Genomic DNA, 16,639 nt, shown 5'->3' with positions numbered 1-16,639 from the left:
AATAATGACAGAAAAGGGTGGTTTATTTCAATTTTGTGTAGACATGATCGAGGTCACGTGACATAATGAAATGGCCAGGGCCATTGTGCTCACCTCATGTGGAGGAAAGATGGATAAAGAGCATGGTATTGTGTCATGTAGTGTTAGGTTTGATGTAGGTCCAAGCAATTACAATTTCCCCAAAATGGCCAATTTACAGTACATTCGACCTCTGTGACCTTGAAAAGTAGGTCAAATCAAAGAAGACCCGGGTGACACATTGAATGGTTGTTAGAATTAGATGTACCTATGATATAAAATTGGTGCCAATCGGGCAAGTCATTACTAGGAATAATGGCATTTTGAAGAATTTAGGATTTGGCCCCCTCCCTGGAGGCCAAACGGCAAATCAGATCGCACCAAACTTCGGTACCTGAGATCACCTGACCAAGGGGTACATGTGTACTTAATTTGTGATCAATAGTCATTGCAGTTAAGAAACGTGCCATAGTTACGGCCTGACAGCGAATTTACGCCATTTGACCGCTGTGACCTTGACAAGAAGGTCAAATTAAAAACCTGTGTGACATATACTGTATGGTGGTTAGATGTACCCATGATATCAAATTGGTGGCAATCGGGCAAGAAGTTAAGGAATAATCACATTTTTAAGGTTTTTGGATTTTGCCCCCTGGTGGTCAAGTGGTGAATCATATTGGACCAAACTTTGGTCCCTGAGATCACCTGACTAAGGGGTAAATGTGTACCAAATTTGGTATCAATAGTCATTGCAGTTTAGAAACGTGCCATCGTTACATCCTAACGGCCAATTTACACCATTTGACCTCTGTGACCTTGAAAAGGAGGTCAAATCAAAAACCCGGAGGATATATGATGCACCTTTGCTAGAAGTACCTACCATATTTTTTTCAAAATTTCCCGACTACTATTAAGGGAGATATTACATATTTTCACTTTTAACATTTGGCCCCCTGGTGGCCAAACCATGAAACGAATCGGACCGAAACTTGGTCTCCAAGGTGTCATTACATAAGGGTACATGTCTACCAAGTTTCAACTCAATAGCTCTAACAGTTACGAAACGTGCCCTGCTAACGGACGACGGACGACGGACGACGACGACGACGACGACGACGACGACGACGACGACGACGACGACGACGACGACGACGACGACGGACGACGGACGCCACGGTATGGGATAAGCTCACCTCTGCTAAGAGGTGAGCTAAAAACAAAACAATCGCACACACCCGTCCAAAAAAGGCACTTTAAGAAAAACAAGTACGTTTTTCCAGCTTAAAACCACACTGACGACTAAGTTATATTGGTCTACTGCCCAAATCTGAAGTATCAAATTGAATCACAAACTAGAACTAGCTCTATTTAGCTATAGTTGCGTGAAAAATTCGGGTGAGCGATGTACATTCTGTACCCTAGCGGCCAATAATTAAACTGCTTTCAGCCGTCTGCTCCGGTCTCGTTAGGGAGTTTTTCCCAAATGTACGCGATGATGACGTGTCCCATTAACAATAACATGACGTAACATCTATTTTAAAATGCGTTTCGAAAGGGAATGCATGAGGACAACCCATTTGTGTCGTATATCACTGGAAACGCCCGATTCCCGTGAATAAGGTCAATCACAATGTATTACATTACCAAAACAAAAATGTGTCGGAAGGAACTATATCATGAGTGGTCCCATCCATCGCACCCCCCCTCCAGCAGTATGACACAGAAGGGCTAGTTGACTGTCCACCGGGGGGGGGGGGTTTGGGGGGAGCTTCCCCCCAACGCACAGGTAAAAACCTATGTCGACGGAGGGGGGTTTGGGGGGTGTCCCCCCATTGTAACAGCTGTAGTTGTTAGAGCTTGCACTTAACATATGCTCGTAGGGGGGTTCGGGGGAGCTCCCCCGACCTAAAGGGGGGCTCACTAAGTTCTTGACTTTACATATTAAGCCCCCCTTTAGGAGGGGCTCTTAAGATACACGTGTGTGCGGGAGTAGATAATGTAAATGAATGATGAGAAATAAAGAGAGATTGTATATCCTACAAACAATTTTTTTTGGTATTTTTCTGAATTAACTCCGTTGAGTTTACCGATTTCTCCGCGATCTTCCGGTGGTGGTTGCTATCCCATTGCTTGAAATTAATTTAAATTAATTTAAATCTTCATGGGAATTCGCTACATCATATGCCTAAGAAATTGGCCAATTATATTAATATTTTTATCAGAGAAATATCCGTCCTAAATAATGACAGAAAAGGGTGGTTTATTTCAATTTTGTGTCGACATGATCGAGGTCACGTGACATAAAAACAAAACAATCGCACACACCCGTCCAAAAAAGGCACTTTAAGAAAAACAAATACGTTTTTCCAGCTTAAAACCAAACTGACGACTAAGTTATATTGGTCTACTGCCCAAATCTGAAGTATCAAATTGAATCACAAACTAGAACTAGCTCTATTTAGCTATAGTTGCGTGAAAAATTCGGGTGAGCGACGTACATTCTGTACCCTAGCGGCCAATAATTAAACTACTTTCAGCCGTCTGCTCCGGTCTCGTTAGGGAGTTTTTCCCAAATGTACGCGATGATGACGTGCCCCATTAACAGGACGTAACATCTATTTTAAAATGCGTTTCGAAAGTGAATGCATGAGGACAACCCATTTGTGTCGTATATCACTGGAAACACCCGATTCCCGTGAATAAGGTCAATCACAATGTATTACATTACCAAAACAAAAATGTGTCGGAAGGAACTATATGGATGGTCCCATCGCACCCCCCCCTCCAGCAGTATGACACAGAAGGGCTAGTTGACTGTCCACCGGGGGGGTTTGGGGGGAGCTTCCCCCCAACGCACTGGTAAAAACCTATGTCGACGGAGGGGGGTTTGGGGGGTGTCCCCCCCCCCCATCGTAACAGCTGTAGTTGTTAGAGCTTGCACTTAACATATGCTCGTAGGGGGGTTCGGGGGAGCTCCCCCGACCTAAAGGGGGGCTCACTAAGTTCTTGACTTTACATATTAGGTTATATCCGGTACGCGCGAGACTACCGCAAAGACTTATGGGTACGTACAGCCAGCTCCCCCGGTCTGTACATCTTGATTGTCGTATTGGAATAGAACGATCTGAATAATCGCGGGCGGGAGGCCTCCCTTCATGAGCCACGGCGGGAGAAAATAGTGACGGCAAACACTGCACAAAAACGTCCGTTTATGCTCCCTACAAAACGATGTCTCTACCCGACGTCAATATCTCCAGAATATACGATATCCACTCTTTCCGCTCATCCAATACTAGCCTCCTCCCTATCCACAACGATCTGCCAAAATGCCAGATTTAAAAGTCCGAAAAAAAGTAGAAATTAGAGAAATCCATCCTCGTCGTTATCGTCTCTCCTCCTAAATTATGTGACCTTTTCCCCGTCAGCCGCAACCGGCTGATCGGTCTTCGCGGCGGGGTCCTGCGCCCCAACAGCCAGAGCCGAGAGGTCCGACTTCAATCTGCATTGGTGGGCATGTACTAGGCCTATAATATGTAAAGAGCAAGCTCTAGTCAACTCCCACAACTGTTTGACATGGGGGAGCCCCCCAAACCCCCGTCCTTCTGACATATTTAGCCAGTACATTGGGGGATGAGACCCCCAAAGCCCCAACCCCGTTCTCTGAAAGTGACAGGTTTTAGTCAGTACATTGGGGGGAAGGCCCCCCCAACCCCCCCCCCCATTGGACTCTAAAAATAGAATTCCTTGGAGACGCTGAACAAGGCCCCATAAGAAATAGTCCCCGCCCCGGTAGCTGTCTCATATCTGCGGACAGAAGCAGCTCTTTGTGGTGAAATAATAATTGAATTTTCCACCTGCTAGCCTAGATATTTGTGTATGTTTCTTCAGCAGTTAGTTAATAACGAATTTTTGTAGCTGATATTATTCTTAATTGTTTTAACGCGTTTTTTTTATTCGTTTGGCGCCAAAATCAAGAATGGCAAATTCATTATCTTGACACTGGAGGCGCTGATGTCGTTCCGGAACGGTAGATGCTAAATCGGATAGCCAGGCGGTACGGGAACTCCTGCACTCTGACCACGTGACCTACATCATTACTTCACAGTTCTGGCACTGGGTCGAGTTTGGCAGTTACTAGAAATCACGTGACTGGATCTGGATTTAGTAGTGATAAAACTGACTTTTTTGAAGTTACGTAAATCGAGAAGAAGAGGACGTTTTCTTTGTCTGCAATGAAATGTCACAACTGTCTCCGCCGACGTTGTCCTGTATGTCCTAGCAGACGATTTTGAAATACATGATGTCCCACACCCGCACTTCAGTGGCGCCGGTGTGAATAAATCTACTTGCGTGAATGGTCAATGGCTCGTCATGACGTCATGAAATAATTGCGTCACGAGGAAGGAAACAATGGGAATCATGGTAACTGGGGTTGCGGTGCGTCGTGAAAGCAGGATCGGCAAGCGCGGCCCGTATGGAATGCGACAAACTGTACCGGAACCAGAATTGTCATGGGTCTGCACAAATTTTTTCAGATTCGATGGACATGATGGATATATGAAATTTGTTTACACTTTATACATACGTAACCATTACACTCACTACGTTGTGCGAGTTACTATAGAAATGCACCCAAAAACACTTCTCGTTACAAGCGTCAGGCGACCAAACACATTGATATAAAGACTACTAGGTCTACAGGGAATCTCATACGCCCTAGTGAGTCGATCGGGAACCAATCTATCAATGGTCTGCCCGTGGCTTCTAATGCGCATGCGTGAACCGAGTAAGCCGAGTTATCCGAGTTAACTGTTTTATATGAGAATGCCAACACTTGGATTGAACTCGGGATCAAGTGATGTCATCGAATCGAACTCGTGTTACGTGACGTCACCAGATTCGCTAAGGAGATTTTCAAACAAATCAGAAAATCGGAGCATAAAAACGCTTCAAAGTCATCGAAATGATCCGAAAAGTCTTTTGCGACGTACACTAGATGGGATTGTGTTTGGTGGTATAGGGGTGATAGATTTGGTTTATTTAGCTGTTTTGGAGAACACTCGCAATACTGTTTGTAAAATGTGAACAGAAAGAAAGAAACCAGAACATGAGTGATATCAATATGGTCACCAGACTGTGAGTCTGGTGACCATAATTAGAGGGGATACTGGGGATGGCGCGGTAGGGGACAGCTTAAAGTTGGGAGTGGAAAAAAGCATTGATCATCTCAAGAGTTGAACCCATAAGCTCCTGAATACGATCCCAATGCTCGAACCTCTGATCTCCCCTCCGGTGTCCCCAACCCTCCCCTACTGCACTCACATGACAAACCACTAAAGTCAATATTCTCTTTGATATCAGAAGATCAGTGGCAAAGTGGTTAATCCAAATGGCTCACAATCAGGAAACCATGGGTTTGACTCTCTAACGGATCACCGCAGTTATGTCTTTGTGTCCTTGAGCGAGACACTCAACCCTCGTCGTTCAAATGGAACCAAGGCTCTGTCTACCTTTTACCTTTGCCAGAGCCAGCATAAGACTCCACCAAGTGAGAAACATTCATTTCAATAAACCAAACTGGCACCAAACCGTAGTGGCATGTAAAAATACTTATCCTGGGTTGGAGGAGAATACTCCCTGGAGAAGAAGGCCTTAAAGTCCCCTGCTAAAGGAGAGTTGTATTCCGAGCTGTCCCTGGAGGACCACACCTCCAAATGCAAACACCTGACAAAGTAGAATTTTCTCGAAGAAAGATGCTCACCCTGCCTTTGAGGAAAATACTCCCTGGAGGAGAATACTAGGCAGCCGGCAGTGAAAGGGTTACCAATAAAGCAATGATGAACGCCAACAAGACTTTCAACAAAATAGAAACCAGACAGAAAACCAACCAACAGAAAACAGACTTCGAACAAAAAAACGTTTTATTTGATTCATTTCTAAAAACATCCCCATCCACATCTTTTTAACTAAGTATCTTTCAAACTTTTACTGAGGCAGGTTTGCGCAACACTCAGTCTAATTCAACACGTTTTATTTTCGTTCCCTCCGGGTGCACTGGTTTCCTCCTACAAAACAAATTGCCCAAATACCGTTTCAGTGTGGGTTTAAATAAACAAATGCAACGATTCCAGTCTATTCAGACATTTCGTACAATTGGTACTTTTTCAATGAATGACTTTACAAATTTGGTCAACCAGGTTAAATACTATTGCGAACAGAGAATGTAGTTTACGCTACGTCTTAACAAAAGTCAGCCGCGATACCCCAACGTGTTCAGGTTTGTTGTTGTTTTTATGCGATTTCATTGGTTGAGGTTTGTGGGGGGCGTGGCTTCCTAGAAATTTAGTGCCAAATACCGTTTCAGAGCAAATGAAAATTAGGAACCAATTAAGAGCGGCCGTGCCCCGAGCTCAATCTTATTAAAGGGACAACCTGGAAATTACCTGGCCAGTAGGAAAATGTGCCAGCTTGACACCATGCGTCACCACTGGTAGTATTACACTGATGCCGTTCTCTGATAACGATTTTCACCTGTGTTGGAAGGCAGTTCTGGGCATGGCTTGCGAATTTCAGGCAGGCCTAAATTTACACCCCGTTCTTGTGCATTTGTTATTGCAGTTCAATGACTTTTCAATTATCCTGTTTGGAGAAATCACGCTCCTGCTGGAAGCCATTTTTGTAATGAAAAAACCAACATATCTCATGCCCAAGTTGTCCCATTAACATGTTTAAGGACATGGTTTGTCAGCGACCGTGTTCTCCATTTAACTTTGAACATCGATGGCAATTAAGTGATGCATGCAACCGGACAGTCATAACGATTTCCACCTTTTTGGCAACGCATATAGTCACGCCAGACACTTTTCTCCATAAAACTCTTCAGCAGAATTCCAACCAATCAGACCCGACCTAACTCATTTCTGAATAACTTCAGCCAATCACACAAGTCGTTACAAAATTGATAACTGTCTCACTTGTCCACGTTTGAATAGTCTTCTAACAAGTTTCCTAAATGGTCGTTGTGTGATTTGAATGTCTTTTTTCGATTGCCACCTTTTCGTTTTCGTTTCTGTACTGGAGCCTGAAACAGAGGAAGACATTATCAGTAATGGAAGGGGTGTGTTAAAGAGACGACTTGGGCCTGGTAATCACCTGGCCAGGAGGATAATACCTCTGTCAGCCACCATGTGCCGCCACTGGTAGTATCGTACTGAAGCTGATCTCTTATAATGATTTTTGCGGACGGACACCACCTGGTTAGACTGTGCTCTCCAACTAAGTGATGGTAGCGAGCACGAGAGAAGGACACTCAAATCATAACACCAGCTTTGGCGGTGGATCTATAGGAGGCAGCCCCTCCCACTGGCCGGCTGTGGAAAGGCTTACTACCTCCCACAGCGCATAGAAACCAGTGACATCACCTACAAAATAGAACAGTGAGCAGTGACGGACACTCTGACCATAACACCAGCTTTGGCTGTGGATCAATAGGAGGCAGCCCCTCCCACTGGCCGGCTGTGGAAAGGCTAACTACCTCCCACAGCGCATAGAAACCAGTGAGATCAACTACAAAATAGAACTGTCAAGTTGCGAGAGTGAGCAGTGAGTGTGGGTGTACATTTTCATCAATGACTGTGGGTGACACAAATTTCTCGGAACAGCCTTGCGGCATACACATCATTACATAACAATACATTAGGGCTGTTCCATCAGTTATACACCACCCATTGAAGCTACCGCAACCTTTGCCACAGGATGCAGTTCATACCTTGGAACAGCCTTGCGGCATACACATACCATTACATAACAATACATCAGGGCTGTTCCATCAGTTATGCACCACCCATTGGAACTTACTGCAGTTTTTGCTCCGACGTCTTGCATGGTAGTGATTCCCCGCTGGTCCAGGTACTCATCTATCTTATTTTCATCTACCCCATCTACGGACACGCCTCGCCATAATTTTATAAATTCTGAATAAAAAGCAGAACATTTTGAAAGGGCATTGTAGTCTTGTAGTGAAAGGCCTACACTGTTGTCTTCATTGTATTTTATAGTGCCACAAGTAAAACTTCTCAAATGAAACGGCCAGGGGCCATTGTGCTCACCGTAAGTATTTTTAGTAGACAGTTACAGAAAGTGCTACAGTATGACAATGGTGAATATATTTTTAACTTTGACCTCAGTGACCCCGACAGGTAGGTCATATGCAAACCAGGGTGATATGTGATGTAGACACATCCACCTGACCATAACAATTTCATCACTCGTTACACTACAGCAATCGGCAAAAAACGATTTCCAAGATGGCCGCCTGATTAAATCTATGGCACCAAATAAATCAAAAAATGAAGAAAATGTAAGATAGAACTCAGAAAAGAAAAAAGGAAAAGATGAAAAATAAAAATATTTTTGGCTGTCCTTGACCGGGGTTTGAACTCACGACCTTTGGATTGCCACAATACGAGGAAAAACCCACAAAACATGCAATTTCGGCCATATTTGAGTTCCGATCTGGCTGAAACTTGGCATACAAATAGTGGCTTCTTAGATGCATCATTACACAAAATTAAAACTCTTTACATTGAACAACGACAAAACGTACCAAGAACGGTAAAGTTTTCAACTTTGACCTCTGTGAACTTGAAAGGTGGGTCAAATCAAAAACCCGTAAGATATGTGATGTATCCTTGCTCGGAGTACCTACCATGAAACTTTTATCAAAAACAAATCAGTAATAAGCGAGAAATCACACTTTTTGAGTTTTGAGTTTGGGCCCCCTGGTGGCCAAGTCAATAATCAGACCGAACCAAAATTCAGTGTAAAAGGTCAACTGACCTAGGGGGTCATTTGTTCAAAGTTTCAAGTTCATTACTGTTGCGGTTGAGAAACGTGCCATAGTTACACTCAAACGACAAATTTACGCCATTTGACCTCTGCGACCTTAAAAAGTAGGTCAAATCCAAAAAATTGTGCAACATCTGAGGTAACCTTGCTAGGGGTCCCTGCCATAAAAATTTCATCAAAAACAATTTGCTAATAAGCAGGCTATTGCACTTCTTACTTTTTCTGTTTTGGCCCCCTGGTGGCAAAGTCAAGAATCAGATCAGGCTGAAATTCAGCACCAGAGGTTATATGATATAGGGGGTTATATGTACCAAGTTTCAAGCTCATAGCTTTGGTGGTTGAGAAACGAAACTAGATGACAACCTCTACTGTAGTTGGAAAAAACAAGCAAACAAACTGTACTTGATATCAGACTCATAGTACTTTGAAAACCCAAAGCTTTCCTATGCAAATGAGAACCACTGAGCAATTAGAGTGTCCTTACCCTCGTCAACTGTGAAGTCAAAGCTCTTATCGTTGTAGAAGAGGATTTCTTTTTTATCGGCGGGTCGCATGATTTTGGTGATTTGGCTGCCCAATTGCTGTAGAAAGTAAGATTGAACAGGCTTTCAATTCATGAGAAATTGTGATAGAAAGTAAGACTGAACAGGCTTTCAATTCATTAGAAATTGTGATAGAAAGTAAGACTGAACAGGCTTTCAATTCATGACAAATTGTGGTAGAAAGTAAGATTGAACAGGCTTTCAATTCATGAGTAATTGTGGAAAAAAGTAAGATTGAACAGGCTTTCAATTCATGAGCAATTGGGGTAGAAAGTAAGATTGAACAGGCTTTCAATTCATGAGAAATTGTGGTAGAAAGTAATATTATGACAAATTGTGGTAGAAAGTAAGATTGAACAGGCTTTCAATTCATGAGTAATTGTGGTAGAAAGTAAGATTGAACAGGCTTTCAATTCATGAGAAATTGTGGTAGAAAGTAAGACTGAACAGAATTCAGACAGATTTATCGAAGCGCAAGATCAAGTGAAGTTTAGACAATCCAAAGTAGAACCTCTCTATTAAGGACACCCTCAGGACTGACAAGTAGAGAAGTGTCAAGATTAGAGAGGTCAAATTGAATGGAAACTCCCAATTTGGCACCAAAGCTAGTGTCCTTGATAGAGAGGTGTCCTGATTAGAGAGGTCAAATTGAATGGAAACAACCAATTTGGGACCAAAGCTAGTGTCCTTAATAGAGAGTTCTTCAGATTAGAGAGGTCAAATGGAATGGAAACAACCAATTTGGGACCAAAGCTAGTGTCCTTAATAGAGAGTTCTTCAGATTAGAGGTCAAATTGAATGGAAACAACCAATTTAGGACCAAAGTGTGCTGAGCCAGGAATGTTAGTTCTGTTGGAGAATCTTCTAGTATCCCTCTAAATTATTTGCATTGTAGTTGTGCTGCATAAAGTTAGATGGCAGCACAATCTAGTTCTTCTCATTCTCTCCTTTATTCCAACTTACGTAATTCAAGGCCTTCTCAGGGCTTGACCCCTATCGCTCAATGCCAGTCCATTTATACCTTATGCCAAGAGCTGCTATCATACATTTCAAACCACTATATTTGCAGTTCTTCCTTCCTTTACCCCACCACGGCCACACATGACCAGTCCCATCGGTCACAGTTCCTTGAGAAGGGGATGAAACCCAGGCCTTATTGCGGGGTAGGAAGCAGTGTTGACCACACCGTTCCTTGAGAAGGGGATCAAACCCGGGCCTTATTGCAGGGTAGGAAGCAGTGTTGACCACACAGTTCCTTGAGAAGGGGATCAAACCCGGGCCTTATTGCAGGGTAGAAAGCAGTGTTGACCACACAGTTTCTTGAGAAGGGGATCAAACCCGGGCCTTATTGCAGGGTAGGAAGCAGTGTTGACCACACAGTTCCTTGAGAAGGGGATCAAACCCGGGCCTTATTGCAGGGTAGGAAGCAGTGTTGACCACAAAGTTCCTTGAGAAGGGGATCAAACCCGGGCCTTATTGCAGAGTAGGAAGCAGTGTTGACAACACAGTTCCTTGAGAAGGGGATCAAACCCGGGCCTTATTGCAGGGTAGGAAGCAGTGTTGACCACACAGTTCCTTGAGAAGGGGATCAAACCCGGACCTTATTGCAGGGTAGGAAGCAGTGTTGACCACACAGTTCCTTGAGAAGGGGATCAAACCCGGGCCTTATTGCAGGGTAGGAAGCAGTGTTGACCACACAGTTCCTTGAGAAGGGGATCAAACCCGGGCCTTATTGCGGGGTAGGAAGCAGTGTTGACCACACAGTTCCTTGAGAAGGGGATCAAACCCGGGCCTTATTGCGGGGTAGGAAGCAGTGTTGACCACACAGTTCCTTGAGAAGGGGATCAAACCCAGGCCTTATTGCGGGGTAGGAAGCAGTGTTGACCACACAGTTCCTTGAGAAGGGGATCAAACCCAGGCCTTATTGCGGGGTAGGAAGCAGTGTTGACCACACAGTTCCTTGAGAAGGGGATCAAACCCAGGCCTTATTGCAGGGTAGGAAGCAGTGTTGACCACAAAGTTCCTTGAGAAGGGGATCAAACCCGGGCCTTATTGCAGAGTAGGAAGCAGTGTTGACCACACAGTTCCTTGAGAAGGGGATCAAACCCAGGCCTTATTGGAGGGTAGGAAGCAGTGTTGACCACACAGTTTCTTGAGATGGGGATCAAACCCGGGCCTTATAGCAGGGTAGGAAGCAGTGTTGACCACACAGTTCCTTCAGAAGGGGATCAAACCCGGGCCTTATTGCAGGGTAGGAAGCAGTGTTGACCACACAGTTTCTTGAGATGGGGATCAAACCCGGGCCTTATTGCAGGGTAGGAAGCAGTGTTGACCACACAGTTCCTTGAGAAGGGGATCAAACCCGGGCCTTATTGCAGGGTAGGAAGCAGTGTTGACCACACAGTTTCTTGAGATGGGGATCAAACCCGGGCCTTATAGCAGGGTACGAAGCAGTGTTGACCACACAGTTCCTTAAGAAGGGGATCAAACCCGGATCTATTGCAGGGTAGTAAGCAGTGTTGACCACACAGTTCCTTGAGAAGGGGATCAAACCCGGGCCTTATTGCAGGGTAGGAAGCAGTGTTGACCACACAGTTCCTTGAGAAGGGGATCAAACCCGGGCCTTATTGCGGGGTAGGAAGCAGTGTTGACCACACAGTTCCTTGAGAAGGGGATCAAACCCGGGCCTTATTGCGGGGTAGGAAGCAGTGTTGACCACACAGTTCCTTGAGAAGGGGATTAAACCCAGGCCTTATTGCGGGGTAGGAAGCAGTGTTGACCACACAGTTCCTTGAGAAGGGGATCAAACCCGGGCCTTATTGCGGGGTAGGAAGCAGTGTTGACCACACAGTTCCTTGAGAAGGGGATCAAACCCGGGCCTTATTGCAGGGTAGGAAGCAGTGTTGACCACACAGTTTCTTGAGATGGGGATCAAACCCGGGCCTTATAGCAGGGTAGGAAGCAGTGTTGACCACAAAGTTCCTTCAGAAGGGGATCAAACCCGGATCTATTGCAGGGTAGTAAGCAGTGTTGACCACACAGTTCCTTGAGAAGGGGATCAAACCCGGGCCTTATTGCAGGGTAGGAAGCAGTGTTGACCACACAGTTCCTTGAGAAGGGGATCAAACCCGGATCTATTGCAGGGTAGGAAGCAGTGTTGACCACACAGTTCCTTGAGAAGGGGATCAAACCCGGGCCTTATTCCAGGGTAGGAAGCAGTGTTGACCACACAGTTCCTTGAGAAGGGGATCAAACCAGGGCCTTATTGCGGAGTAGGAAGCAGTGTTGACCACACAGTTCCTTGAGAAGGGGATCAAACCTGGGCCTTATTGCAGGGTAGGAAGCAGTGTTGACCACACAGTTCCTTGAGAAGGGGATCAAACCAGGGCCTTATTGCGGAGTAGGAAGCAGTGTTGACCACACTGTTCCTTGAGAAGGGGATCAAACCCGGGCCTTATTGCAGGGTAGGAAGCAGTGTTGACCACACAGTTCCTTGATAAGGGGATCAAACCCGGGCCTTATTGCAGGGTAGGAAGCCGTGTTGACCACACAGTTCCTTGAGAAGGGGATCAAACCCGGGCCTTATTGCAGGGTAGGAAACAGTGTTGACCACACAGTTCCTTGAGAAGGGGATCAAACCCGGGCCTTATTGCAGGGTAGGAAGCCGTGTTGACCACACTGTTCCTTGAGAAGGGGATCAAACCCGGGCCTTATTGCAGGGTAGGAAGCAGTGTTGACCACACAGTTCCTTGAGAAGGGGATCAAACCCGGGCCTTATTGCAGGGTAGGAAGCAGTGTTGACCACACAGTTCCTTGAGAAGGGGATCAAACCCGGGCCTTATTGCAGGGTAGGAAGCCGTGTTGACCACACTTTTCCTTGAGAAGGGGATCAAACCCGGGCCTTATTGCAGGGTAGGAAGCAGTGTTGACCACACAGTTCCTTGAGAAGAGGATCAAACCCGGGCCTTATTGCAGGGTAGGAAGCAGTGTTGACCACACAGTTCCTTGAGAAGGGGATCAAACCCGGGCCTTATTGCAGGGTAGGAAGCAGTGTTGACCACACTGTTCCTTGAGAAGGGGATCAAACCTGGGCCTTATTTCAGGGGCTCCACCAATTATTGCCTCCTTCATATTCAGGATGAACAAACATACATTTTAACTTGTTGGTGTATAGCGATACAAAAACATACCCGAGTGTTATGAAGTACTCTGAATAACTGAGAACATGATCAATGGAATCTTCACTTGGGTGTATAGCACGGTATGCTTGAACTCCGTGATTTAATAGAGCATTCGAATTAAGGTTGGTGGCATTCGGGTGCAGCATGAGCCTGTAGAGAAGTTTGCAAAAAAAAACTGAATTTGTAATATTGCAATGGACATCAATGGAAGATGCTAGGTTGGTGTCTATTGCAGCATAAACTTGTTAGAGAGTTTCTTAACCCTATAACACCTGGAGGCGCCCGGTGACAACCGCCGTCGATCTCACTGGAGAAAAAAACATGATTTCCAGGTAAAATAAAGTCGGGGCCAAGGGGAATAAGCCCTTGCGCTGGCTCTAGGTGTTATAGCGTTAAAGAGGACACTCGTGTCAGCTCGGCGCCTACCTGAATAACTCGCCCACATTTCGGCACAGCCTCTTCGACGTCGTCCATCAAAACACCGCCCAATCCTTTCAGGTCATTTCGCTCCAGCAATCGCATTAACCCCCTCCGGTCTCGGATGTTATACTTCGGGCGGAAGACAAACTTATTGTCATCCACGACGTTGATCTTGGGATTGTTGACGAGGGCCTACAAGGGTTATGAGACATTAGAGAGGTTCAGATTTTGATCAGCAAACAAGGTGGCACTTTATATTCCAGGTCCCTGTCTGACTTTATCAAGACTTCGAAGTACAGTAGAACCTCTCTATTAAGGACACTAACGGAACTGACAAGTGATGTCCTTAATAGAGAGGTATCCTGATTGTTGACGAGGGCCTACAAGGGTTACGAGACATTAGAGAGGTTCAGATTTTGATAAGCAAACAAGGTGGCACTTTCTATTCCAGGTCCCTGTCTGACTTTTTCAAGACTACGAAGTACAGTAGAACCTCTCTATTAAGGACACCAACGGGACTGACAAGTGATGTCCTAAATAGAGAGGTGTCCTGATTGTTGACGAGGGCCTACAAGGGTTACGAGACATTCGAGAGGTTCATATTTTGATCAGCAAACGAGGTGGCACTTTACATTCCAGGTCCCTATCTGACCTTTTCACGACACCGATGTACAGTAGAACCTCTCTATTAAGGACACCAACGGGACTGACAAGTGATGTCCTTAATAGAGAGGTGTCCTGATTAGAGAGGTCAATTTGAATGGAAACAACCAATTTGGGACCAAAACTAGTGTCCTTAATACTAATAGAGAGGTTGTCCTTAATAGAGAGGTTATCCTTAATAGAGAGGTTATCTTTAATAGAGAGGTGTCCGCTAAGGGAGGTTCCACTGTAATAGCTTCAGTTTTTTCCTGGTGAAAAGAGATTCACCATGCGCATGCACAGTGGTAAGTGGAGCCAAAACTCTTCCATTATGTTGCTGAAAATTTTGGAACGTAATGATGATAGATACATAATCTGATTGATGCTAAGTGAGATATCGATATCAACGCTAATTAACCATTTATTCTTCCAAATATTGCAAAATGACAACTTGGACATGTTCTCAAAATATCAACATTTTTTGAAAATTTTCTTGATGACATGGAAGACAATGTCAGTCTGAGTACTGAACCAAGATTTGGGGTGAAAACATCAAAGTCTAGTTGATTGAGAGGAAATATCGTTTTCGTGGTGTTTTGAAGAATTACTGCCAAACCAGTATTGATATAAACATTTCGCTTTAACATCTATCAGATCATGTATCTATCATCAATATCCCGCATTTTCAGCGTTATATCACGCACAGTTTGCGGATGCAGACCACTTTAAAAATACCTTGTACCCAGGTCTTACAGGCTTTTCAGTCCTATACTACATTCATGCTCATGGATGGTCATCTGGCCCAGAATCATATTTTGGGTGCTGGATTCGAAAGGCTCTTGATACCAGTATGGGGCCATCCATTAAGTACAGTAGAACCTCTCTATTAAGGACACCTTCGGGACTGGCAAGTGCTGGCCTTAATAGAGAGGTGTCCTGATCAGAGAGGTCAAATTGAATAGAAACTACCAAATTGGGACCAAAACTAGTGTCCTTAATAGAGAGGTGTCCGCTAAGGGAGGTTCCACTGTATGTACGCATCAAACTTGGGATTTTGAGACCCCTCCCCTTGTACACACAATTTGGACAAAATTTACAGCTGTACGCATTTTCCCCAAAATTCCTAAACCGTCTCCCCGCTCAGTACGTACATACTCAATGGATGGCCCGTATCCTCATGAGATGCAGAAGATGACCCAAGGGAGGGGTGGTGTGCAGGGTGAGGGTGACCTTACATTGGTTGGTCTCAACAAGAATTTCATCAAATATCAGTATATTGGTCTTGCCCTGATGGTACCAGGGATAAAGTGAGTTTGGAGGAGGGTGAACAGTGGGAGGAAACAACCTACCTCGGTCAATAGCCATATTTCATCAAATATCAGTATATTGGTCTTGTCCTGATGGTACCGGAGATAAAGTGAGTTTTGAGGAGGGTGAACAGTGGGAGGAAATAACCTACCTCGGTTGATAGCCATATTTCATCAAATATCAGTATATTGGTCTTACCCTGATGGTACCAGGGATAAAGTGAGTTTGGAGGAGGGTGAAGAGTGGGAGGAAACCTACCTCGGTCGATAGCCATATTTCATCAAATATCAGTATAATGGTCTTGCCCTGATGGTACCAGGGATAAAGTGAGTTTTGAGGAGGGTGAACAGTGGGAGGAAATAACCTACCTCGGTTGATAGCCATATTTCATCAAATATCAGTATATTGGTCTTACCCTGATGGTACCAGGGATAAAGTGAGTTTGGAGGAGGGTGAAGAGTGGGAGGAAACCTACCTCGGTCGATAGCCATATTTCATCAAATATCAGTATAATGGTCTTACCCTGATGGTACCAGGGATAAAGTGAGTTTGGAGGAGGGTGAACAGTGGGAGGAAACAACCTACCTCGGTCCATAGCCATATTTCATCAAATATCAGTATAATGGTCTTGCCCTGATGGTACCAGGGATAAAGTGAGTTTGGAGGAGGTTGAACAGTGGG

At 44.8% G+C, this 16,639-nt stretch overlaps 1 protein-coding gene across 5 annotated transcripts in view; it reads right to left on the bottom strand.

Moving 5' to 3' along the window:
- Positions 1 to 5,921: 5,921 nt before the first annotated feature.
- The window catches only part of LOC135498839 (transcription initiation factor IIE subunit beta-like), an 18,600-nt gene continuing 7,882 nt past the window's right edge, over positions 5,922 to 16,639 (bottom strand). For all 5 annotated transcript variants that reach the window (XM_064789317.1, XM_064789314.1, XM_064789315.1 and 2 more), the window contains exons 5-8: positions 14,015 to 14,200; positions 9,350 to 9,446; positions 7,876 to 7,991; positions 5,922 to 7,099 (exon numbers count right to left, since the gene is read on the bottom strand). In XM_064789317.1, the coding sequence (XP_064645387.1) occupies positions 6,989 to 7,099; positions 7,876 to 7,991; positions 9,350 to 9,446; positions 14,015 to 14,200 (510 nt within the window). In that variant the 3' untranslated portion in view covers positions 5,922 to 6,988. The remainder of the gene's footprint in view (positions 7,100 to 7,875; positions 7,992 to 9,349; positions 9,447 to 14,014; positions 14,201 to 16,639) is intronic.

The sequence above is a fragment of the Lineus longissimus genome, chromosome 14 (genome assembly GCF_910592395.1).
Source record: "Lineus longissimus chromosome 14, tnLinLong1.2, whole genome shotgun sequence".
Lineage (NCBI taxonomy): Eukaryota > Metazoa > Nemertea > Pilidiophora > Heteronemertea > Lineidae > Lineus > Lineus longissimus.
The sequence above is the reverse complement of the archived record's forward strand: the minus strand, read 5'-3'. Positions and strand labels throughout refer to the sequence as shown.